Source organism: Bos indicus, chromosome 1, assembly GCF_029378745.1.
Source record: "Bos indicus isolate NIAB-ARS_2022 breed Sahiwal x Tharparkar chromosome 1, NIAB-ARS_B.indTharparkar_mat_pri_1.0, whole genome shotgun sequence".
NCBI lineage: Eukaryota > Metazoa > Chordata > Mammalia > Artiodactyla > Bovidae > Bos > Bos indicus.
Window position 1 is genome coordinate 96,409,957 of NC_091760.1, and position 24,347 is coordinate 96,434,303.

A 24,347-nucleotide genomic window follows, 5' to 3' on the forward strand; every position below is an offset into this window, starting at 1 on the left:
TATACCAGAAGACAAAGAATTTTAAGCAGCTTTTCTGGGCCTTTTTCACTGAGAGATCATCAACAACATCAATAAATGTCTAGACTTTCTGTCCAACCAGTTACAGGATACTAATTTTTTTTTTCTTCATAAATTAAACTCTGTCCTGAATTCCTTCCACTCTTTTCAGCTTTCCTGACAGCAGTGCAGTTAACCCAAGTTTCATTATGCTCATTTATGACACTGGATTTTGTCTCATGTTTACATAGACTGAATATTGTACATAGACTGAATATTGTGTCCCCTGTCCAACCTCCCCAAATTTCCATGTTGAAATCCTAATCTCCAGAGTAATGGGATCTTTGGAAAGTGATAGGTCATAAGGGCAGCTCTCTCATGATTGAACTTAGTGCCTTTTACAGAAGAGACCCCAGAGAGCTAGCTTGCCATTTGTGCAGTTTGAGGACACAAACGAGAAGATGGCTGTCCATGAGGAAGCAGATCCTGAATCTGCCAGCATATGGATTTTGGACTTCCCAGCCCCTGAAACTGTAAGAAATAAATTTCTGTTGTTTATAAGCCATCTAATCTCTGATTTTTTTTTTTTTATAGCAGCCCAAACAGACTAAGATACTTACTAAAAGCTATAATCAATGTTCATTATTCCTTTGGTCCGACTAACTAAAAGCCTTGCCCACCAAAGATGTTAGATAAATATTTGGGAATGGGAAAAAATGATCTTGGAGGGTGCTTGTTTAAAAGTAAAGATTCTTGCGTCCTGCTCCTTCATATTCTCGGAATCTATATATTAACTAAGCCCTATTTCTTTTTTTGACACCAGTACCCATAAACAATGCTTTTATTTATTCTTTCAGCCCCGTAACATGTGGAATTCTAGTTCCCTGACCAGGGAGTGAACCAGCACCCTGTGTACTGGCAGTGTGGAGTCTCAACCACTGGGTCACCAGGGAAGTCCACCCATAGACAGCACATTCAGAAACAATGCCTAAATGATAAAAGCAGAGACCATTTTGATGATCCTTGTATCCAATACATGTTTTTAGTGAATACATATATTAATATGTGTGTGTGTGCATGCTACACTGCTTCAGTTGTGTCTCTTTGCGACCCTATGGACTGTAGCCCACCAGGCTCCTCTGTCCATGGGGATTCTCCAAGCAAGAATACTGGAGTGGGTTGCCATGCCCAACTTCAGGGGATCTTCCTAACTCAGGGATCAAACCTGCATCTCTTATGTTTCCTGCATTGGCAAGCAGGATCTTTACCACTAGCACCTCCTGGGAAGCTGATAATAAGTAAATGAATTTACACTCTTAGTGAATGCATGAGAAACGAAGATCTACAACTGATTCTTATTATTAGCTTTTGACACAGTCATAGCCATGGGACTCTTGGTTTGCTCTCAGACTCAATCAATCATGCAAAATCTATTAAATATAAAAATGTTGACACCTAAAGGATTGAAAAGACTTGTCCAGATTTTTCTGTCTTCAAAGTGGCCAGTTCTGTCCACTTTTATTAGCTACTTCTTTACACTGATTTATTGATTAATCTTATAAGCATCACTTCATTGCAGGCATTATGCCAGGTACGAGAGAAATAGAGCTGAACAAGAAAAGCTGCTTGTGCTCAACAGCTGAATTGTGGATAAGAAAAGCAATGAAACACAATATAGCATCTTAAGTGTTATAAGAGAGAGAACACATATTTTTCAGTGTAGACCTCACAAGTCATCTATGTAATTGCACAAAGAAAGTATGTTAAATCTCTTGAGGGGTTTGGCCTCTGCCTTCTTTGGCCAATTGACCAAAACAACTCCCTATTCCTTGTTTTGTCTCAGTTTTCTGGACTAAAGAAAACCTCTGAGACCAACTGCTGGGCTCTGTTTTTGGTACTTCTTCCCCCACCAGAGGCAATACCAAACACGGCACACCCACTCATTTAGCTTGGAGATTTCAGGTGGCTCACACATGAAGGGAAATGGGATCAACTGTGTACCTTACAGTCTCTTTTAGATATGCATATTGCACTGTAGATACCACCCACAACACAATGTTGCAATAGAAGTAGTAGTACTTCTTACAGTAGTAGTACTGCTAGAGTATGGTAGAAGGGAAACAGAGGACTGGGAATCTCAGGGAAAACAATAACAGCAAAAACAGCCTTGTTTTTTTTCTTTTTTAAAAAACAAAACAAGAAGCCTTTTCCTGCAGTAACTCTGTGACATTGAGCAAGTCACATAGTGTCTCTGGACCTTGGTTTCCTTATCTGTAAAGTGAGAGGGCTGGACTCCTTATCTCAAAGGTTCCTTCCAGCTTTAAAGTCTGATAAAAACGTTTATGCACCTTATGACTTCATGTAAAGATCAGTTGGGCAACTCCTTCCTTCTCCCAGCTCTAGGCTAACCTGTAAGGCTATGTCATTCAAATATATGGACACAAACTAAAAAGTTGAAAATTATTTTGTGTATGCTAGGGTAAGGCAGGCTTAGAATCTGAAATTAAACAGGAGAAAAGCGCTATAGAAAAAGTGAAAACTAATTGAGATAACCAGCAGGAAATAACATACCACCGGCTTTTGACATGGCCCAGCCAAGCCCTGGTGGTCAGAAGAGATGTCTCTTTATCATTTCTATTAAAGTACGTTTGGTCACTGACCAGACATGTATAGAATGCTGTTGAAAGACAGTAGGGTAGGTCTTAAAAACACTGAAGAAAAAACAGGCTGGAAACTCCATTGTTTGACTAGAACATAATTAAATTTAAAACTGCTTTGGGATTTAAGAAGATCAAGCAACTTTCAAAAAATTATAAACAAATTTTATAGTAAATAGTGAAAGCTTACAGCTGCATATTAAAATTTTCTATACATGTTTGTTGTTAGAAATTTCTCAGAGAATGAAAACAGAAAATGCTGTTTTGAAAGGGCTTGCCAAATTTTTAGTAAAAATAGTTTTCCATATTTGGGGAAAGTGTAATACTGGTATTTTAGATAAAGTGTTGTGTTTGTCTCTTGGATTAAAAAGTGCTAGTTAATTAGGAAAATTGCTCTGAACCCATTTAATACAAAAGAAATGTAGTCACTTGGCAGTATTATGCCAAGGTAATTAGGTTAAAAAAGTCTATCTGTACCAATATATCTATCTGAAATAAGAAATGAGATTTTTAAAACAACCATATTGTTTTTCTTTTTCTATTTTGAGATTTGATCTCAGGCAGTCCAACTCCAGGGACCATGCTCTTCACTTCAGATCATACTGTATGGAATTCAAAATATTGAATTTCAGGCTCAGTCCATAGTGTGACAAAGAGTTGGGCGTGCCTGAAGGGACTTAGCACACACACATACACACACACACCAGGAAGCTAGAAGGATCGGGTGTGTAAGTAGACAGTGGAAAACTGGAATTTTACAGGCAGAGCTGCTTAAGATGATGATACATTTCTGACTGGGTCCCTAGGAATAAGTTTAATTGCAGAGAAAGACAAAAGTGATTCTAGTGAAGACAAATCTAAGAACTGTGAATCTGTTTAGAAAAATTTGTAACATGAACATTAGAATCTCTTAGTAATGTGGTCTAAGACTGGTATCCATGCTGCTACTGCTAAGTCGCTTCAGTTGTGTCCGACTCTGTGCGACCCCAGAGATGGCAGCCCATCAGGCTCCCCAGTCCCTGGGATTCTCCAGGCAAGAATACTGGAGTGGGTTGCCATTTCCTTCTCCAATCCATAACTCCTGCTTTTTGGAAATGATCAAACCTTGCACCTTGTACTCTGGACAGATTTTATCAATTTCCTGTGGCAGAACTGTGTATTCTTAGTTTATTTGGGTTGTTTTGCTTTGCTTTTTATACCCTTTGATTCTAATATGGGAATTTAAATTACTTATTCTTATTGTGATGTGTTTGTGCTTATGTCTGAGACATTATTCTTTGGTTGAAAGCAATAGCAGAAGCCAACTATGAGCAAAAGGCAAAGATATTGAGGTCAAAGAATTGATAATATGGTTGGAAAGATGTGCTAGGTTTTAGTTTCCAAAACTACTGCAAAAATTTCTTCTGTCCTCTGGGCTCTTCTACAGTGTGACTTAGACACTCCTCTCATCAAAAGGTGGGATATATGTGTCTTCCTCTTGAAGTTGGGAAGATTTGTAACAGTGGTGGAATGGACATCACATGACTGCTGATACTAAGTCATAAATGGTGATACAGCTTCTGTCTGCTGCTCATGGGATGCTTGCTCTTGAAACTCACCCACCATGCCATAAAGAAGCCCTAACAGCCCATAGAGAGACAAGCCTGGAGAGGAGCCCTCAGCACATAGTCCGGGACCAAATCTGCTAAGTACATGAGTGAGCCATTTTGGAAATGGGTCCTTCAGTTTTACCTGATAGTCTGTGGAGCAAATGAACCTTTCCCAGCAAACCTTGCTCAAATGACGGATTTGTGAGCAAAAGAAATAACTGTTGTTTTACTCATTGAGCTTTGAAGTGGTTGGTTACTTAGCAACAGATAACTAGCATAGGGATCATGCTTGGAAACAGACAGGAAAAAGGCGACTTCTGAGACACAACACAGAGGAAAGGACTGTAGTAATGGCATCGCAATTGGAAGTGATGGTCACTAACCATTTTCAGTCTGTTGCTGTTCTTCTTAACTTCCAGGTTTCTCTGTTCTGATTTCAGACACCTATCACCCTTTGGATACTGACGGGCAGAAAACCCAAGTTACGGCTCCAACAATCTGTAACCAGAGGGAAAGAGAGAATCATTCCAAAGGAAATATAGATACAGGAAGTTTAGTTTTGCGTGTGTGTGTATGTTTGTTTAAATCACTGCTGTGACAAATTCTCACAAGCTTAGTGACTTTAAACGACACAAATTTATTATTTTACAGTCTGGAAGTCTGTTTTACTGGCTAGAATTAAGGTGTTTGCAGGGTGGCTTTCCTTTCTGGAGGCTCTAGAGTAGAATCCATGTCTCTGCCCTTCCAGCTTCTAGAGGTTGCCCATGTTCCTTGGCTTATGGCACCTTCCTTCATTTTCAAAGCCAGCAATGTTGCACATATCTGTGCCTTTCTTCCATTTCATCTCTTCCTCTAGCTTTGATTCCTCTTCTGCTTTCCTCTCTCACCTTTAGAGACCTTTGGGGACTTCCCTGGCAGTCCAGTGATTAAGAATCTACCTGCCAGTGCAGGAGCATGGGTTTGATCCCTGGTCTGGGAAGATCTCACATGCTTTGGAGCAAATAAGCCCAAGCACCACAACTACTGAGCTTGTGCTCCCTAGAACCTGTGCACTGCAATTAGAGAGTAGCCTCTGCTTTCTGTAACTAGAGAAAGCCCATACAAAGCAATGAAGACCTAGTGCAGCCAATAAGTTAAAAAAAAAGCAAACCTTTGGAACTACATTGGGGCCCACTTTGCTTAATCCAGGTATCTCCCTATCTCAAATTCCTTATTTCAATCACATATGCAAAGACCTACTTGCCATGTAAGGTAACATACTCACAGGTGCTGGGGACTGGAACATGAACATCTTCGGCAGGGGTTGAGGCATTAGTGTACCTACTGCAGTATACAGAAGCAGAATAGAGGCTGAGAGGGCCTCATCACTCCTCAGTCTGATTTATATATTTTTTCTTTTATTTATTTTATTGAATTCATCAAATTATCCCTGTTCCATTCTTTTGATTCAGGTAGTTTATGACTTACACATCTAATTTATAATTGCCTACATGGTGACCTCTATATTTATTTTGTATAACTGACTTACATTTTTCCTGTGTTTAGAGTAAGTATCTATATGCTGCTGTTGCTGCTAAGTCGCTTCAGTCATGTCCGACTCTGTGCAACCCCATAGACGGCAGCCCACCAGGCTCCGCTGTCCCTGGGATTCTCCAGGCAAGAACACTGGAGTGGGTTGCCATTTCCTTCTCCAATGCATGAAAGTGAAACGTGAAAGTGAAGTCAATCAGTCGTGTCCAACCCTCAGCGACCCCATGGACTGCAGCCTACCAGGCTCCTCCGTCCATGGGATTTTCCAGGCAAGAGTACTGGAGTGGGGTGCCATTGCCTTCTCCGAAGTATCTATATACATTTCCAAATAAGACCAAAATCTTAACATGCTTTTTTCTCTCTCCTTTACTTTTATCCTCATGATAAATTATTCTAGCTTTAGATTATCATTATTTCCTATTACTTTATGAATCAGCAATAATAAAGAATTAAAAGTTTTAATTCTTATTTTCTGTTAATAGGAAGTGTTTGACTGCAAATAACAGAAAATGTAACTAAAGGCAGATTAAACAAAGAGAAAAACTTCATGTCTCATGGGAAGAAGTTCAGAGATAGGTTGTTCCTGGATTAATTTAGTGACTTAACAATGTGGTTAAGGATCGAAGTGTTTTTCATCTTTTGGTTTTTTTCCTCAAGTTCGGGAAGGAAGATGGCTGCTATAGCTCCAGCTAATATAGCCACACAGAACTCCGTCTGAGACAGTGTATTGGTTATCTACTGCTGCATAACAAATCAAGTGGCTTACAACAACAATAACATTTCTTATTTAACAGGGTTTCTGTGGGTCAGGTATCGGGAGCTTGGTTTGATGGATCTAACTCAGGATCTCTCATGAAGCTGCAGTTAGGGCAAGCAGGGATTGTAATCATCTAAAAGCTTGACTAGCGTGGAGGTTCCACTTCAAGGCAGCTGACACGGCTGGCAGGTTGCATGAACGTCCACAGGTCATGGTGGCTGACTTGCCCTAGAGCAGTAGTTCTCAACTGGGGGTGATTTTTGCTTTCTATGGGACATTTGGTAATGTCTGGAGACATTTTTAGCTTTCCCAGATGGGAAAGTGTTTCTGGCATCTGGTGGGTAGGGAGTGAGGATGCTTCTAAGCATCCAACACTGCATAGGACAGCCCTCCACAGCATGAGTTCTCAGAACCACAATGTCAATAGTGCTGAGGCTGAGAAACCCTGCTTTAGAGCAAGTGACCCAAAAACAAGGTAAAAGCTAAAATGCCTTTTGTTACCCAGTTTTGGAAGTCCTCTGTATTCATGTATTTTCTCTGTAGTCCGGGAGAAGACGACCCAGTCTTCCAGCTTACTAAACCGTCCTTCAGTTCAGCCTGAGTCAGTATATAGCATGGTGAGTAAGAGCCTGAGTTCAAATTCTGTTTTAGCCATTTATGACTGTGCTCCCCGGAGTAAATTAATTAATCTTTCTATTTTTCAGCTTCAGATCAGATCAGATCAGATCAGTCGCTCAGTCGTGTCCGACTCTTTGCGACCCCATGAATCGCAGCATGCCAGGCCTCCCTGTCCATCACCAACTCCCGGAGTTCACTTAGACTCACGTCCATCATCTGTAAAAAAAATATGCTAATAATGTTGCCTATTTTGTAAGGTTATAAAGATTAAATATGTTAATATATGACTATTATGAGTATCCGCAGCATAGTATCACTGATTACTGTTCAACTCACTTAAACAATTTCAATAAATATGTTCTTAATAAGTCCTCTAACCGATTTGTTTTCACAATAACTTGGCTGTTTTCAATGTATGTGAGGTCCTGCATTATCCTTCTGAGAGTGAAAACAATCTGTATGTTACAAAACTTGTTTTTGCTCCTATACAAATATCTTGGAATTTTCAATTTGCTTATTGATTGAAATAGTGCTTCTCTTTCATACTAATAGATTTTCACAAATAATTGGTGATTGGTCTGCTCTTCTTGGGGCTTCCCAGGTGGCTCAGTGGTAAAGAATCCGCCTGCCAATGTAGGAGCCGCAGGAGATGTGGTTTCAATCCCTGAGTCAGGAAGATCCCCTGGAGGAGGAAATGGCAACCCACTCCAGTATTTTCGCTGGGACATGGACAGAGGAGCCTGGCAGGGTGCACTCCATGGGGTCATAAAGAGTCATACACAACTGAGTGACTGAGCAGGCATGCAGGCTGCTCATCTTAGTGTTTGGAAATCTCACTTGCCTATCTGCGTTGCTAATTCTGAGTGTTTGCTTTGCTTACTGTGGTGGGAAGGGGGACAGGGCAGGACATGGTGCAGGGCAGGGGTTGTAGGTAGTTTACTTTCAGACTGTGTGTGTGTGTGGTCTTATTTCTCCTGGAAATTGGTGGGCAGCCCCTTGGGGTGATCGTGTTTCCTTGGCCCAAGCGCCCACTAGTGACAACACAGACTTAAGTCCAAACAATCCGTGCTTAAGATCTTTGAAAAATTTAATTAGGTACCATTGTTGGAGCCTCCACTGTGCTTTCCCATTCCATCTCTCTTCTTCCCTTCTCACTCCAAAGTTCATACCTCTATATCCTTCCTGCCTGTGTTCATGCTTTTTATGGTTATCTACATATTTGCTATGCTGTGCTAAGTCGTTCCAGTCGAGTCTGCCTCTTGGCGACACCATGGACTGTGGTCCACCAGGCTCCTCTGTCCCTGGAATTCTCCAGGCAAAAAAACTGGAAAGGGTTGCCATTTCCATCTCCAGGGGATTTTCCCAACCCAGGGATCTCACCAGAGTCTCTTATGTCTCCTGTATTGGCGGGTGGGTTCTTTACCACTCGCGCCACCTGGGAAGTCCCAAAGTATGAAGTAAATGGATTTGAATCCATTCTCTTTTCTTCCTCCTCTTCTTCTTTTTTTAATATTTACTTATTTGGCGGCGCTAGGCCTTAGCGTTACTGGGGATCTCCATTTACATATTTAGACAGACATAAACAGCATATCATAATGTTGTACAGGCTTTCAAACTGCACTTTAATAATAACAATTCTTTCAACCCTTCACATTACACCAAGAAGAAAATCTCACTTTGGTCAAATTTTGAATGTCTTTCCTGGCATTTTGCTAACTTTTCTTTTAATAAATTAAAGCCTCAGGATAGATAGTTAGGTAGAATTTAAGAATACTGTTTTATTTTCCACTGTATTCATTTTAATGATTTCCTTCTTTTTGTTAAGCAGGTGCTGCTAGTTTTCCATCCACAGTAGTGACATATATTTCCTTTTAAGTTAAATATAAGAAAAAATGAAAAGTGTTGATTTAAAGAAAATGTTAAATAACTGTGCAGGAGGCATACATATATGACAAAAAAATTAGATGTTTGTACTGAAATTGATGAAATATGATATACACTTGACATAAAAAAAAATTAAGTCAAGTTCCTTTTTGGGGTATGCAAGGCTCTACCTGATCTGACCTCTACTTTCCTTCTCAGCCCAGTTACCAGAATTACTTCACCTTCAGCCTGGAGTTTCCTCCTTCCCTTAGCAGCTGGAAGGGCCCTGGCTGTTGTAACCTCTCCTTTTATGGTACTTCCTGCAGCCAGCATCCCTGCCTCCACCTGACTTTCATCAGCCTCTCAGGCTCCTAGGAAGCCCTCCTCCTCTTGGTACACATCACTGTACTGTATATATGGTTTTCTAAACTGATTCTAAAACCAATGGTAGAATTTAATACCTGTATCATGACACCATTATGGCCTGAACAGCTGATTAACGCTAAAAGAAATGAACGATTTGTGATGTTTCAAATAAAATTGGGGGTATAAAATGAAGGTTCTTGAAAAAAAATGTTTTTCTCATTTTTCATGTGCTTGGAGTTTTAAAAATAGCTCAGTTCATAGATCTCAATACCTGATCTTAATGATTTTCTTTCAACACTGAGAAAATACATTAACTTGTCATCTAGATTTAGGGTAAAAAAGGCACAGAGAAGGGAAAAAACAGGACGATGAGAAACGATAGTTTTTTTTTTTTAAATGTCATTTCGACATTACTTAGTGGCTTACTGTAGGTTACTACCTTGAGCTGGACGATTTTACTAGAAAATGAGAGATCAAATCATATGTTTGGAATTATGACGCATTTACACATCTGACGTTTTAATGGCAAAAGTTCCTAAACTGTTGTGGTGACTGAAATGTTGGAACAGTTTTCAAGTTTCTTGATGCACAATGCATATAAATAAAGACAATATTATTAATAAGAACAGCAGAGTGCATATGGAATGCTGCTCCAAAGTCCTGAGGAACTAACTGCATTGGCTTCTATTCATTCATTCAAAAGCATCATTCTGAAGCTGATATCCATACTGCACAATTAAAAATTCCTCAGGACACTTGGCAAGGAGAAAATTCTGATCTTAACAGAGATGGAGATAATGCCTTCAAATTTACAACTGTATTTGGGGGAAAAGCTCAATTTTAGCCTTTTTTCCTAGGTATTTCGCGTGGCCAAGGCCGAAGACGCGGCTGGGGGAAGTGACTCCATACACCGGATTACAGAATATCAGGTTTACACTGTAAACGTTCAGCCTTTCAATTAGAAAGCCGGTGCACTGAAATCGCTCTCACGCCGTACATCTTCTGGGTTACATCTTATCCGCCAGCCAAACTTTCTCTATTAATCTGGGTAGACGAGCAGCAGAAACGCAGCCGCAAAGGAAAATGCCGGGACCGGCGGCTGCGTGAGCTGCCTTAACCCACGTTGCCTTCCGAGTTACCTGAAGCATTCAAACCACTGCACCCGGAGAACAATTCTCGTTTCAATTCGGTCGTTTCCGTGGGGGAATTGCGGCATGGACAGGTCCGGGGTGTGGCGAGGCCAAGAAGGAGCTCAGATCGCCCGACTTTCCCGCTTCTGGCAAACCTTCCCAACCTCGAGGCGGGAAGTGACCCGTCCAGAACTGCCATCTGGGATTCCCGGGGCTGCTGGCGGACCCGACCCCGCGGCAGTTGTAGATTTCCGAGGCCCGGGGGATGGGGGGGCGCTGGGCGCCCACAGGAGTGCGCTTCTCCCTCATTCGTTCCGCGGCTGGAGGCGGATCCCCTTCTTTGCACACAAGTCCTTATATGCACCGGTTGCACCAGCCCGCGCTACTCCAGCCCCACAAATAATTAATGGGGGAGGGAGGGCGTCGCTCTTTTTTTCCTCCCTTCTGGATTTTTTTTTTTTTTTTTTCTTTCACCACTGGAGCATTTGAACCCTGCCGAAAATCCCTCAAAATGAGACTGAAGGGCCATTTTGCTGCAGCGCACGAATTGGACACACAATAAAGCCCCCTTGTCCCTACGAGAAGCACGGCAGGGTTCAGGAAAGGTCTTCAGATGCAGCGCGGTTACCCCGCAAAAGCCTAGGCTAAAAGGGTGTGCGCCCCTCCCCCATCCACGTTGGTGCAGAGGGACCCGGTCAGGAAGCGCGGCCTCTCCCCAGTCGGAGACCACGCCTCCTCTGCCTTTCCTCCCCCCACCCCCCCCACCTCGCTTTACTCCTCCCAGGAAGCGGTGATAGACAGTTCTGTGTGGTTCTCCACCCCCACCCCCCAGCTGAGTGGAGGAGTTGATGTGTCTCATTATAACAGCCAATGCAGCCGCCATCCACGCACAAGCAAAGAAGCATGTCCCATTTAAATACACCCACGCAGCCCCAGCGCCCTTAGCCGATCAGGGCGCGCAGCCCACACGCACCGCGGCTCCAGGGCTTGGAGATCCGCTCAGGTTGGGCTCCCGGACCCGGAGGACCGACGCTCGGAGGATCTCGATCTGGCGCTGTGGGAGCCGGGGTGGGCGGAGGAGGCTGGGCCCCGGGCCTCTGGCGCGACAGCCGCATGAGGACGCGAGTGAAATAGACCAAGGTGGAATTTCCAAGGGAATAGCTTCGGGGTGGTTTTGGTCCATCTCTCCCGCGAAGAAGTCGACATGGCGAGCGACTCCCCGGCTCGCAGCTTGGATGAAATAGATCTCTCTGCTTTGAGGGTGAGCGGAACATGCTTTCTGATTTCTTTCCAGTGTTTTGGGTCAGAGTGAGTGGGCTCGGTGCGTGGACTGGGGCTGGGGCTGGTGGGCAGAGACAGGCGAATGCCACGCGAGGGAACCTGGATTCTCGTGTTGATTCAAGGGCTGCCGAGGTGTTCTAGGCTTAGCCCCCACCGCAGAGGTTGTGCGGTACGTGTCCTCCTTTGGTGGGAGCCAGACCTCCCCCCGAAAACCCTTAGAGCTTATGCCAGTTTCATCTTAGACCGGTGTAAGAGCATTAAATGAAAGGCTCGAGTGTGTGAGTGTGTGTGTGTGCATAAGCCCCGGTGCCAAGGCTCTAGACCCCACTGTCCTTTTCTGTAAAAAGAATAACAACAGCGTGAATAAAGGCACTGGCGCCTCACGTTTTCCATCAGCCTGCAAGAGGACATTGTGAGCCTGGCTGGCTCCACGAAGCCGAACCTGCCGCTCTACGGGGGCAGCTCTTGCTGTGCCAGTCTTGTAGATGGCAACTGCCTCCCCTTCCCCCTTTTCAGCTATTCGCGCCCGGACTCCCTCTCAGCGCTCTCTGAAATGCCGGTCTGCCACTCACCTTTATTTATGGTTTTAACTCAGCCCTGCCTGTGCTTTCTGACTTTGTGGCTGTGACATTTCAGTTTTATGGATGAACTTAAGCAGGTGAAAGGGATGTGTTTGTGCTCTGCTTTTCCCCAATCAGACCGGAACTCCTGGGGGAGTGTGTGTGTGTGTGTGTGTGTGTGTGTGTGTGTTTGTGTCTGTGGTCAGTCCTTTGTAAAGCACCGCCCCTCCCCTCCCCCCTCCGCCCCGAGCCCCCCTGGTTTAATTTACCCTCACGTGAATTGCCTCAGACGCCGTTTCATTGTATTGACTAAGACATCACTGATAGAGAATCCATTTTGCTGTTGTTTTGGGATCGGAATACCAGGAATCCCAGTGCCGCCTCGATGCCTCCCCACCCCCACCCCCCAATCCCAGCACACTCCTTCGGGGAAGGGGGCTGAGCTTTCTTGCCATATTAATTAGATGCTGCCTGCCGGGAAAGGGGTGAGGGGTGGGGGTGGCAGCGGCACCGGGGGTCTGAGAAGGATTGTCTACCCATCTTAAAAGGGCTTTTTCCTCTCTTGACCTCCCCCCCCGCCCCCCACCAAAAAAAGCGATTGTATATACTTGAGGCAAGGAGGGTCGGTGAGACGGAACTGATGGTGGCTCTGAACACAGACACAGAAGGGGTGAAGCTTGGAAGTTCACACGCCCTCCTGAGGAGTACATTGTTAGATGGATGCTAAATCTTGGGATTATGTACTTGAATCTTCCGTACTTTGCTTGACATTGCCTCCTTCTCCACGGTTATTTTTAAGAACTATCTTTATGGTCAAAGTGGTACTTTTTATTTAGTCTCGTTAATTCTCCGTCTCTGCTTACCCCCCTCTTTTTAACTCCCTCTCCTCTTCTCCTTAATCCTTCCATCTCAGAGGTGAGGTTTCTTCGAGGCAGTCAAGGGGCTGAGAAGAAACAGAGATGCCATTGGAAATGGCTTTTTTTTTTTTGATAGTTGGGTAGCAAAAGCTCATTCATGCGTTATTACAGTAAGCTGTCTATTTCCCTGGCACTGAAATGCCACAGTGAGAACCCGTGGCCCCCTGGGCAGCTGGGGTAGGGGTGGGGGTTGGGTAACAGGGTGGGTGCTTTGGCCAAGTGTGTGGCTTCCTGCTTTATAGACTGTGTGTTCATTTGCCCTACTTTCTGCGCTGGGAGTTGCTGCCAGCGGGTTAATCAGGTGGATGGATGGCCCAGACTTCTGGGTAAAGGAGAGTGGCAAAGCAGGGGAGGGGATGGGGAGGGGGAGTATGAACAATGGGCAAGACTTGAGATTTCCCTGAGCCGGAATCTCAGCATCGGCTTCTCTAACGGATAGCGCTGTGATGTGATTTTAAGTTGGACTTGATCTAGAGGTGTTTCTTGTGGGCTTTTTCCTAGGGAAGGTTTTCTCAGATGCCAGGCACAGAGCTCGCAGGCTTAGGAGCAACCACAAGGGCTCACCTTGCTCACGGCCGACATGGAGTGTGATTCACACATGGGAGACCTGTGTTCCTTAGATCACTATTAAGAAAAGATATTTCGCACAATTCACTGAAATTTCTCTTCCTGGCTTGGGCTTCAGTGCTTTGACACTGTGTTTCTGCCTGCAGGAGGTGTGGAAAGAGAGAGGGCTCCAGCTTCCAGCTCGTTCAGAAGATGGGGAACTGCTGGCTGGAGGATTTAAATGTAGATGTGGGGACAATTGCATTCTGGAGGTCTGGTGGTAGGTGAGCTGGGCAGATCCAGAGTTGAGTCCAGAGGCTACAGAGGTAATCTCAAATCAGAGGCCAGACCATCTTTTTCTGTCTTCCTAGATAAGGAGAGATGGGTTCATGTATAGATGAGAGGTCTCATTTGTTTCTAAATCCTCAGGAAGGCCTGCCTGCTGAGAACTTCCTGGGGAATGCCTGACCCCTGAAATGCAGCCAAGGTCAGTGGCATCTAGGAGAATTTGCTGCAGCCTCACCAGTCTCTTGCTGTTTTGGTGGCTCTTTAATGTACACAATCAGTGCCCTTTTTGTAAACTCTGCGCTCAATGCATTAAAAGCAGATCCTGTCTGGAGAAGCCTTTATTGTTCTCAGTCAGTGATCCCAGATTGGACCCAGTCTAAATTTTCCCCAAATAGCAACAATGCAAATTTAGACCAGAGCACCAAGCGACAGCCTTGATGACTTAAATTATGCAAGATTTGGATGGTTTAAGAAGTCAGAAAAGAGAGGATGGTTAGAAAAGAGGTGATCTGAATCCAGTTTTATTAGTCCTGATTTTTAGAGCTGTAAAGATAAGCTAAGTCTTGAGGGAAGGGAATGGCTTCACAGATTTAGAGGTGGAAGAGAACTGTGGAACACCTAACCACACCTTTCATTTAATGCTCTGGAAGCTGAAGCCTTGAGAGGTGAAGTCCATTGCCCAAGGTCATACAGCCCCCTTCCTGTTTGGAGGTGTAGTGAGTGGGGGTGGAGAAGGATGGTTTGGGGAGGATTTAGGTTCCCTGACTTCTCATTCAATGCTCTTTTCTATAGGTCACACTGTTTGTGGCTACACTTTCTGCTGAGAGGCAGAGAGAGATTATTTCACCAGGGTCATGGGATTTTATTTATCAAAATTAGAGAAACTGCTTCATGCAGAAAAGTTCATAAAACATTAAACCATGGAGCCCTAAGGTATCTTTGGAATTCATCTTGCCCAACCTCCCTTCAGTTTCTCCTCAGCAGGCAAATGACTGAATCATCTAGGACAGATGGTTGTCTCCGTAACCCTTTTCCATCTAAACGTATCTCTTGGGGTCAGTCTAGAAATACACATTATTCAAATGTCTCTGTGTGCAAGGTTTATAGGGTTTTATGTATGTTTTGTATAATGTATGTGGATACTTATATTCTGTATAGTATTACAGATATAAATGATCCATGTGGGTGTATGAAATGTGTGTATACATACATAGGCAACAAAAAACAATCATTCAAATGCAAGGCTTGAGTCATTCTTCCTTCAAGATATGACAGTATTAAAAGAAATGAAATGTGAACCAGTATGCTTTATTACATAGGAGGTGAGGTCAGCCCAGAAAGCTTTTTGGAGATTAGCATATATCTGAATCTGAGCACGTTGGCCGTCCTTAGCTTGGCCCACAGAGTAAGGCAGTCAAGGCCAAGATTGGTCTTTGCTGACTTCATACTCTTAAGTTTCTGCCAGGACTCGCACTCACTTTTCTCTTTGAACAGAATTGGATGACCTCTGCTTGTCTTTCTCCCTTTACCCCTCATTCCCTTCTAGGCCTAGCTATTTCTTTCTCCATCGAAACCTAGATTTAAGAATTGTCCTCATCTGGAAGACTTGCATGCATTCTTCCTGCTATACTTTTTGCACTTGTGTTATAAACCATATAGGGTTTTCTTTCTACCTGGTCACTAAACTGTACACTCTGTGGGGCCAGAGGCTAGGTTTTGTTTGTTTCAAAATCCATAGTCCCAATTAGTTGAATAAATGCATGAATGAGTGAGTGAGTGAAGTGGACTGAGCGCTGGGTTCTATGCCCATGTCTTACTGAATTCTGTGATGTTAGATGAGTCCTTTATCCATAATTAACTAAAAATGAGAATGATCACAACTGCTTGCCTTCCTCATACACCGGTTTCATCAATAAAGTATTTATGGCAGTGCTTTGAAAACTGTAAAGCATTACGCAAATATGCTATTCCATGATTACATAGAATTTTATGGGAAACTTGATTCCACCAGCATTTGATCCCAATGATTGTATGTAATAGGGATCCTGAGAAAAAGATAAGGGAATTTTGAGAGTTCTTTTTCCTTTTAATGTACTAGTATGGCCTTATATTGACCTCTCATGGCCTATAATCCGATCCCCTGATGGCCTGGGTTGACCTTTGCTCCAGGTGACTTCAGCCCAGAAGCTTTTGGAGATTGGTATATTTCTAAACCAGTAGCAAGTATCAGCATCTTTCATTAAAAGCTTTTCTTTAAAAAAATTTTTTTCTCCTCTTTATGGATTAAACATTTTTCAAATAAAAACATATTTATTGTGCTTGTGCCTTTTCAAAGTTTGTGTGGGGGTGGGGTGGGGGAGGGAGACTGTGCCTGAAATGATACAGCACTAGTCCAGTATCTAAATCCTTTTGGTCAGAGAAATCTTGACCATTGGTAATTCATTATCCCAGAGTATTTATTTACGTTTGGTCTTAAATGAGAATTTAGTAAAGTTGCATGAATTGGTAAGGTAACAGTATCTTAAAATGGTAGTAGCATAACAGTTTTTAAATTAGATACATGTACTGTGGTATTAAACAGGTGTTTTCTTTGCCATGACATTGCCTCATAATAAAGTAGGGTGTATTGGTAGTTATCAGAACATCAGAGAAATATGTATAACCATTTTCAGTGTCCATTATTAGCTAGAGTAATCTTTGTACAAAACCTAATGTAAGTCATGGCTTGCTGTTTGCCTAATTAGCGGGTTAGGAGGTTATGAAACATTTTGTTGTTGAAAGAATACCCAACACTCTTCCTTCATGGGTAGATCATATTTCCCCCCTTATCTGTAGGGCTCTTTGATACCTCATAATTTTGAGTCTTGCCCATTGGCCCTTTCTTCTTTCTGGCCTGCAGTTAATTTTCTTTGCCCTTCTTGTTCTACACCATTCCTTCTTTCAGTGATAATGTTTCTAAGACTCACCCAGTTTTGAGCTACTGTGATCGAATCATGGCGTCTATGTCCAGCTTGACAGAATCATGCTGAGTCTCTGTGTCTCATAGAATATGGGATGTCCTGTGTCTGAAAGATGCTTTCACGTCAGATAGGTTTTTCCATTTCTGTGGGGGAAGTAGCTCTGTGCGAACAGGGCCTGAACTAACAGTGTGCTGAGAATTCCAAGAAAATCTGGGTGATATTTTTGAATGAGATGTTATTCTGCACATATAAATATAAGGTTCCTAGTGGAGAGAGAGGGAAGACTTAAATAGAAAATGTTGGATGAATTCCGCTTATAATTTCTTCCCTTCTGGTTGGAAGCTTATTTCCCTATAGAGAAAGATGATTCTCTAACCACTTTTTTTTTTTTTTTTTTTTGCATACCCAGGCTGTCTCCACTTGTCTCAAGGGGGTGCCTGGAAATTCTCAAAACATGTTTTATTTTACCCCAACCTTAAAAATCTGTCCTTAATATCTATTGCATGGGTCCTCTTGTCTCCAGTACTCCCGCTGCAGTTCCTCTCTCCTAGGCAGCACTCTTGTCTTTACCACCAGCCCTCTCCTGGCTAGTCTCCTTTGTACACTGTAGCCATGTTAGTCTTCCTAAAAGCACAGTTTCAGACTGAGTATTTTTTATTCATGGCCTTCCCTGACTCCTCACAGTCTACAGACCAAAGACTAAACTCTTTACATCAAGACCAGTTAAAATTCAACTGGGCACTTTACCATGCCCTTCAGTTTAACAACCATTCCTTTTCACCTGCTACAGGGCATAGCTTCCTTCTCCCCATGGATGCTCTTTAGGGGCTTGTTGTTTGTTGTTTTGTCACTAAGTCATGTTTGACTCTTTGCAACCCTATGGGATGCAGCACATTAGGCTTCCTTGTCCCTTCACTATCTCCAGGAGCATGGTCAAACTCATATCCCTTGAGTTGATGATGCTATCCAACCATCTCATCCTCTGTTGCCCCCTTTTCTTCCTGCCCTCAATCTTTCCTAGCATTGGCGTCTTTTCCAGTGAGTTGGCTCTTTGCATCAGGTGACCAAAGTATGAAACTTCAGCTTCAGCATCAGTTCTTTCAGTGAATATTCAGGGTTGATTTCCTTTAGGATTGACTGGTCTGATCTTGCTGTCCAGGGAACTCTCAAAAGTCTTCTCCAGCACTACAATTCAAAAGCATCAATTGTTTGGCACTCAGCCATCTTTATGGTTCAACTCTCACATCTGTACATGACTACTGGAAAAACCATAACTGTGACTCTACAGACCTTTGTCAGCAAAGTGATGTCTCTGCTTATTAATACTCTGTCTAGGTCATAGCTTTCCTTCCAAGAAGCAAGCATCTTTTAATTTCATGGCTGCAGTCACTGTCTGCAGTGATTTTCAGTTCAGTTGCTCAGTCGTGTCTGACTCTTTGTGACCCCATGGACTGCAGTACGCCAGGCTTCCCTTTCCTGGAGCTTGCTCAAACTCATGTCCATCAGGTCAGTGATGTCATCCAACCATCTCATCCTCTGTCATCACCTTCTGCTTTCAGTCTTTCCCAGAATCAGGGTCTTTTCCAATGAGTCAGTTCTTCGCATCAGGTGGCCAAAGTATTAGAGCTTCAGCTTCAGCATCAGTCCTTCCAATGAATATTCAGGACTGATTTCCTTTAGGATGGACTGGTTTGATCTCCTTGCTGTCCCAGGGACTCTCAAGAGTGTTCACCAACACCACAGTTCAAAAGCATCAATTCTTTAGTGCTCAGCATTCTTTATAGTCCAACTCTCACAACCATACATGACTACTGGAAAAATCATATCTTTGACTAGATGGACCTTTGTTGGCAAAGTAATGTCTCTGCTTTTTAATATGCTGTCTAGGTTGGTCATAGCTTTTCATCCAAAGAGCAAGTATCTTTTAATTTCATGGCTGTAGTCACCATCTGCAGTGATTTTGGAGCCCAAGAAAATAGTCTCTCACTGTCCCCGCTTTCCCCCCGTCTATTTGCCATGAAGTGATGGGACCGGATGCCATGATCTTAGTTTTTTGAATGCTGGATTTTAAGTCAGCTTTTTGATTCTCCTCTTTCACCCTCATCAAGAGGCTCTCTAGTTCCTCTTTACTTTCTGCCATTAGGGTGGTGTAATCTGCATATCTGAGGTTATTGCTATTTCTCTAAGCAATTGCCTACTTTATTCTCTTTTTCTGTACCTGCTACCCCAACATCCAACATTCCAATGCCACCTTTTCCACAAAATTTTCCCTGATTCTTTCAGATAGAAATTATCCCTCTGACTTGTAAATCCTCTTTGAACTGAGCTTATACCTGTTTTTTTTTTTTTTTTTTTAGATCACTGCTTTCTATCTTGGATTTTATTTACTATTAGACAGCAAGCTTCATGAAAGCAGTGTGTACTTTTGGTTTTCTTAGGAATCCCACTTGGATGACCTCTGGTTCTCCAACCTCTGGATAATGTAGGCTGTTAATGGAGCAAAGACTGCTAAATTGTTAAAAGTTTGTTTAGTTAAAAAAGCATTTCTTAAAAAAAGGGGCTTCCTTGGAGATCCAGTGGTTAAGACTCCATGCTGCCACTCAGGGGGCCAGGGTTCGATCCCTGGTCTGGGAACTAAGATCCTGCATGCCTTGTGGCTTGGCCAAAAGATTTACATAAATATTAAAAGAAAAGGTTTTCACTGTTCTCATTTTAAAAGCATGTGATCATTGCAGAAAACTTGGAAAATGGAAAAAAAGCAAAAATCATTCATGATTCCCAGTGGTAATCACATGTATGTTTTAGTACATAGCTTAGTTTTTCCGTGTGTGTGCTCAGTTATGTTTGACTCTTTACAACTCCATGGACCGTAGCCCACCAGGCTCTGTGCATGGGATTTTCCAGGCAAGAATACTGGAGTGGGTTGCCATTTCCTCCTCCAGGGAATCTTCCCAACCCAGGGATCGAACCTGTGTTTCCTGCATTGGCAGGTGAATTCTTTACCACTTAGCGCCACCCAGAAAGCCCCAGTTTTTCCCTATGCATAGCTAAATAGGTAGTTTTTAAAAATTAAGATCATATTGTATATATTACCTGCAACTTTTAAAAAATAATCAGCCTTTTTGCACACTATTAATTTTTTCCTATACCATAGTTTAAAAAATTATGTTGAATTTAAAACTTATGTAAAAGTTTATGTAAAAACTTATGTATGGAATGCTCATACATTGCTTGTGGGAATGTAAAATGGTGCAACTCCTTTGGAAAACGGATTGGCAGTTCCTCAAAATGTTAAATAGAGTGTTAGCATGTGGCCCTGCAATTCTACTCCTAGGTATATACCAAAGAGAAATGAAAACATATAAACACACAAAAACTTGTTTTTAGTAGTGTTATTCATAATAGTCAAAGAATTAAAACAACCTAAACATCCATTAATTGATGAATATATATATGAAATGCATTATATCCATAAGATGGCATTATTTGGTAATGAAAGGAAGTGTTGATTCAGGTTGTAACATGGATGAACATTAGACTAAGCAAAAGAAACCAGACACAAAAGGCTACATGGTATATGATTCCATTTATATGAGATGTTCAGTACAGACAAATCCATAGATACAGAAAGTAGATTAGTGGTTGCTGAAGCTGGAGGAGAGGGAGAGTGGAAAGTGACTGTTAATGTCCTAATATTAAATATTAGATAGTGGTGATGGTTGCTCAACTCTGCACATACAGTAAAAACCACTTGTATACTTCAAAAGGGTGAATTTATGGAGTCTGAATTAAGTCTAAGTAAGATTGTTATTTAAAAATTAGGCAGATAGTACAATGAGCCCCCACTTACGGTCATCCACATATATCCAATCTTATTTAATCTTCATCCTTTCCACTTCCTCCCCCATCTTAGTTTGAAGCATCATACCCTTTCATTTGTAAATATTTCAGTATGCATTTCCAAAAGATAAATACTCTTAAAATGCATAACTGCAATACTGTTATCATGCCTAAAAATTTAGAATGTAATTTTTAATTTCTTCAAATATTCAGTGAGTGTTCAAACTTCTAATCATGTGTTTTAAGGACTACTTAGCATTTTACTGTGAGGATACATCATAAAATATTTAATCAATTCCTATTGATGAAACTTACGGTTATTTTAAACTTTTCAGCTTTTGTAAGTAGTACTTGGATAATCAAACATCCAAATATATGTCCTTGTACACATTATTTTAATACATTATGCATTAGAGTTATTTGTCCTTATATTGGAGAAGGCAATGGCACCCCACTCCAGTACTCTTGCCTGGAGAATCTCAGGGACGGCGGAGCCTGGTGGGCTGCCGTCTATGGGGTCGCATAGAGTCGAACACGACTGAAGCGACTTAGCAGCAGCAGCAGTAGTCCTTATATTAATATATAAGTATTTCTAGACATCTCTGTTTCCTTAGAATAACTTCTTAGAAGTGAAACTTACGGTGAAAGTTATAAATGATCTTTAAGGCTCCTGATGTTGTCAAATTATCCCCCAATTTCCTGTGAGGTAAGTGTACAAATGAACAGATGAGGCTTGGAAAAAATCAATTAATTTTTCAAAGGTCATAAAGCCTCTAAATGGCCAAGCTTACGACTGATCTTCCCAAAGCCAGAGCCCATATTAACTCACTTGGCCAGAATTTGACTCGTGGACCTTGTCATGACATCACATTTATCTGATGTATTATCTCCCTGGGTTCACAGATTATCTAGAAGCCTTTCATTTTAGGCACACGGTCTCTTTGATGAGCATAGTTGGTTTTGTAGTGCTATTTCCAAAATATTTCTTCCTTGTGATTGTCTGTTTTTTAAGTAACCAAGGTTAGCTTAGAATAAATGTGCCTTTTCTTGTCTAAAAAGCATAAAGTACAAGCCCCTTGGGGGTTAGCAGTGATTTTCTTTTACATTGTGTGTAAGGTATGTTTCCATTTAATTTGCCATTTTCTTTGGAGAAGTATCTGCCACTTGTCTGGAAGGCATACGGAATCAGACTCAAAGGTCTCCATTTTTGAAAGCAGGGAAGACCACAGAGTTTGCAATTATTACAGAAGATGGCAAGCTAGGAAGACATGTTAGAACAGGAACCATTCTCAAGCTTTTATCTGCCAGATAATTATTAAAATCAAAATCTGGACTTAAACTTTTTTTTACATGGCTAAAGATATTTTAAGATTACGGTGGAGAAAATGGAAGATGGAACTGGCAGCCAAAAGTGTCGAGTCCTGTGTCTCACCCACCGTGTACTCTCCACCTGGTCTATAAGAAACAGACATAACCTTGTGGTTCTCAGTCTTATGGAGGCCAACTGTCTCTCTTTACTAGATTTTATAACCTAATCCTCCATTTAAAATGCCTGTAAATTATTTATACCTAAGATAAAAACCTGAGCTTCACATGCACATGGTTTCATCATTTCTACTTCTAGGTTTTTTTTTTTTTTTTTTTAAGCAGCCTGTAATCAAATTATAGCAGTGTGGTGGGTGGAATAGGTTGTAAGCAGTAATTGCTAACTGTATTTAAATAATAATATTTAGCATTTATAGAGCACTTTATATCTTCAAAGTACTTGCAAACATTATCTAATTAAATACCCTCTCTGATTATAATCTGGATATAAATGTACTTAAATCCAGAACAGGGTCATGAGAAAAGTATGCATTTAAAGTTAATGCTTGCTAGGCTTTAAAAACCTATACGGTAATTGGTGAGTTAGATTGGGGTTCCGTTGGATTGCTTTTGTGCATCTGTTTGTTCAACCTCATAGCAAAGTCAGATTATATCAGTACTTTATCAATGCTTCTGCTTGATATCTGACCATTAAGGACTGTGTTGATCATTGCTCTGGTCCTTACAGACCCTAAAATATTCATGATATAAATAAGCTTTAAAATGGGCTCCTTCACTACATTTCATGCCCTGGTCTCAGATGAAATTCTCATTAGTAAGTGCAATGAAGTGGGGTAGTGTGAGGGAGAATGGCTATGCATTGTGGTTTAGTAATTTCCATCTGAAAAAAAAATACATTAAATTGCACGGTAGGATACATCATAAAGAAACGCACTGGAGAAATGAAACATCTTGAATCTCACCGCAGTAATGACTTCTTGCTGTTTTGGGCACATGTCTGTGTATTGTCCCCTTGCATGTGTGTCCTGTGTTGGCAATTTTGAGTGTTTGGAGCAAGGACCAGTGTGGCTTATCCAGTAGATGCTAGAGGATTCTGCAGCTGGTAGATTCTCAGTAAATGCTGCCCTGTGCATTGTGATTTTCTAAGAGCTGGTTGATAGGTTAATTGCCTTAACAGTGGTTCTCAAAGTGAAATCCTCGTTTCAGCAGCTTCAGGATCATCTCAGGTCCTGCCTCTCTGACCTACTCTGGAGGTGGGAATTGGAAGCTCTGGGGCAGGGGTGGGGGTGGTGGGTGGGTAAGAAGCCTTTCAGGTAATTCTGATGCAGTTACCACTGGCCTAAATATTTTGAAGACAGTTTCCTTCTTTTTTCATGTTGGCTCATTCATTCATTTAATATTGATATTTATTGAGCATCCACTGTTTACTGTGTGGAGGATATGGTGATGAAGACACACGAGAATGCTGTCCTCATTAATCTTATCCCCTAATGAATGGGAGTATACGTTAAATCATAAAAATGACTTACTAAAAGCAAGTCGCTTTGGAAGAACACAGAATATATCCACAGAAATTTGAGTTTGCCTGAAAATGTTGCAGAGTAGGAAATAATGATTTACGTAAGGTAACTGCAACTTTTTTTAAGGCTTATAACTTCGAATTGTGGAAAGCACATACTTCTAGGAATATGAACTTTAAAACTTAACACTAATTGAATAAAAAACCCTTCACACTAATACTGTATTATATTTGTATGAACTGTTTGTTAGAAAAGGGATACTTAAAATGGTATAAAGTATCAACTGATGCCATTTCAACTGATAATCTTGGAGTGTTTTTTGAATTGTCACTTGTTGTTGTTAGCAAGTATGTTCGTGGGGCAGAAGAAGTCCGTTCCACCACCCACGGTCAACAGGATGCATCCTTTTGGTGTTCATGCCCTGTTTTTCCCTATAGATCTGTATGATTCAGTTTATAGCCCCAGAAGGTTTTGACATTTGCCTAGAAGCTGGGAAAAAAAAAAAAAAAAGATTTGTATTCACAGTTTCTTTCAGCCTTTCTTTTGTTTGCAGTCTGAAATGTTTGGGTTGTTTATATTTTGAGACTTGGAAAGTGGAATGG

General features: G+C 41.8%; 1 protein-coding gene and 1 long non-coding RNA gene across 11 annotated transcripts in view; one reads left to right on the forward strand and one right to left on the reverse strand.

Moving 5' to 3' along the window:
• LOC139176153 (uncharacterized) overlaps positions 1-11,214 on the reverse strand; it is a 111,188-nt gene extending 99,974 nt beyond the window's left edge. Inside the window, exons 1-2 of one of the 2 annotated variants that reach the window (XR_011560621.1) lie at positions 10,517-11,214; positions 4,627-4,741 (exon numbers count right to left, since the gene is read on the reverse strand). This is a non-coding gene — a long non-coding RNA (uncharacterized lncRNA). The remainder of the gene's footprint in view (positions 1-4,626; positions 4,742-10,516) is intronic. The other variant, XR_011560624.1, reaches the window with a different exon arrangement.
• Positions 11,215-11,327: 113 nt separating this feature from the next.
• TNIK (TRAF2 and NCK interacting kinase) overlaps positions 11,328-24,347 on the forward strand; it is a 407,441-nt gene continuing 394,421 nt past the window's right edge. For 3 of the 9 annotated variants that reach the window (XM_019959617.2, XM_019959626.2, XM_070803651.1), the window contains exon 1: positions 11,331-11,768. In XM_019959617.2, the coding sequence (XP_019815176.2) occupies positions 11,712-11,768 (57 nt within the window). In that variant the 5' untranslated portion in view covers positions 11,331-11,711. Of the gene's footprint in view, positions 11,769-24,347 lie in introns of all 9 variants that reach the window. The other 6 variants (XM_070803368.1, XM_070803755.1, XM_070803414.1 and 3 more) reach the window with 4 other exon arrangements.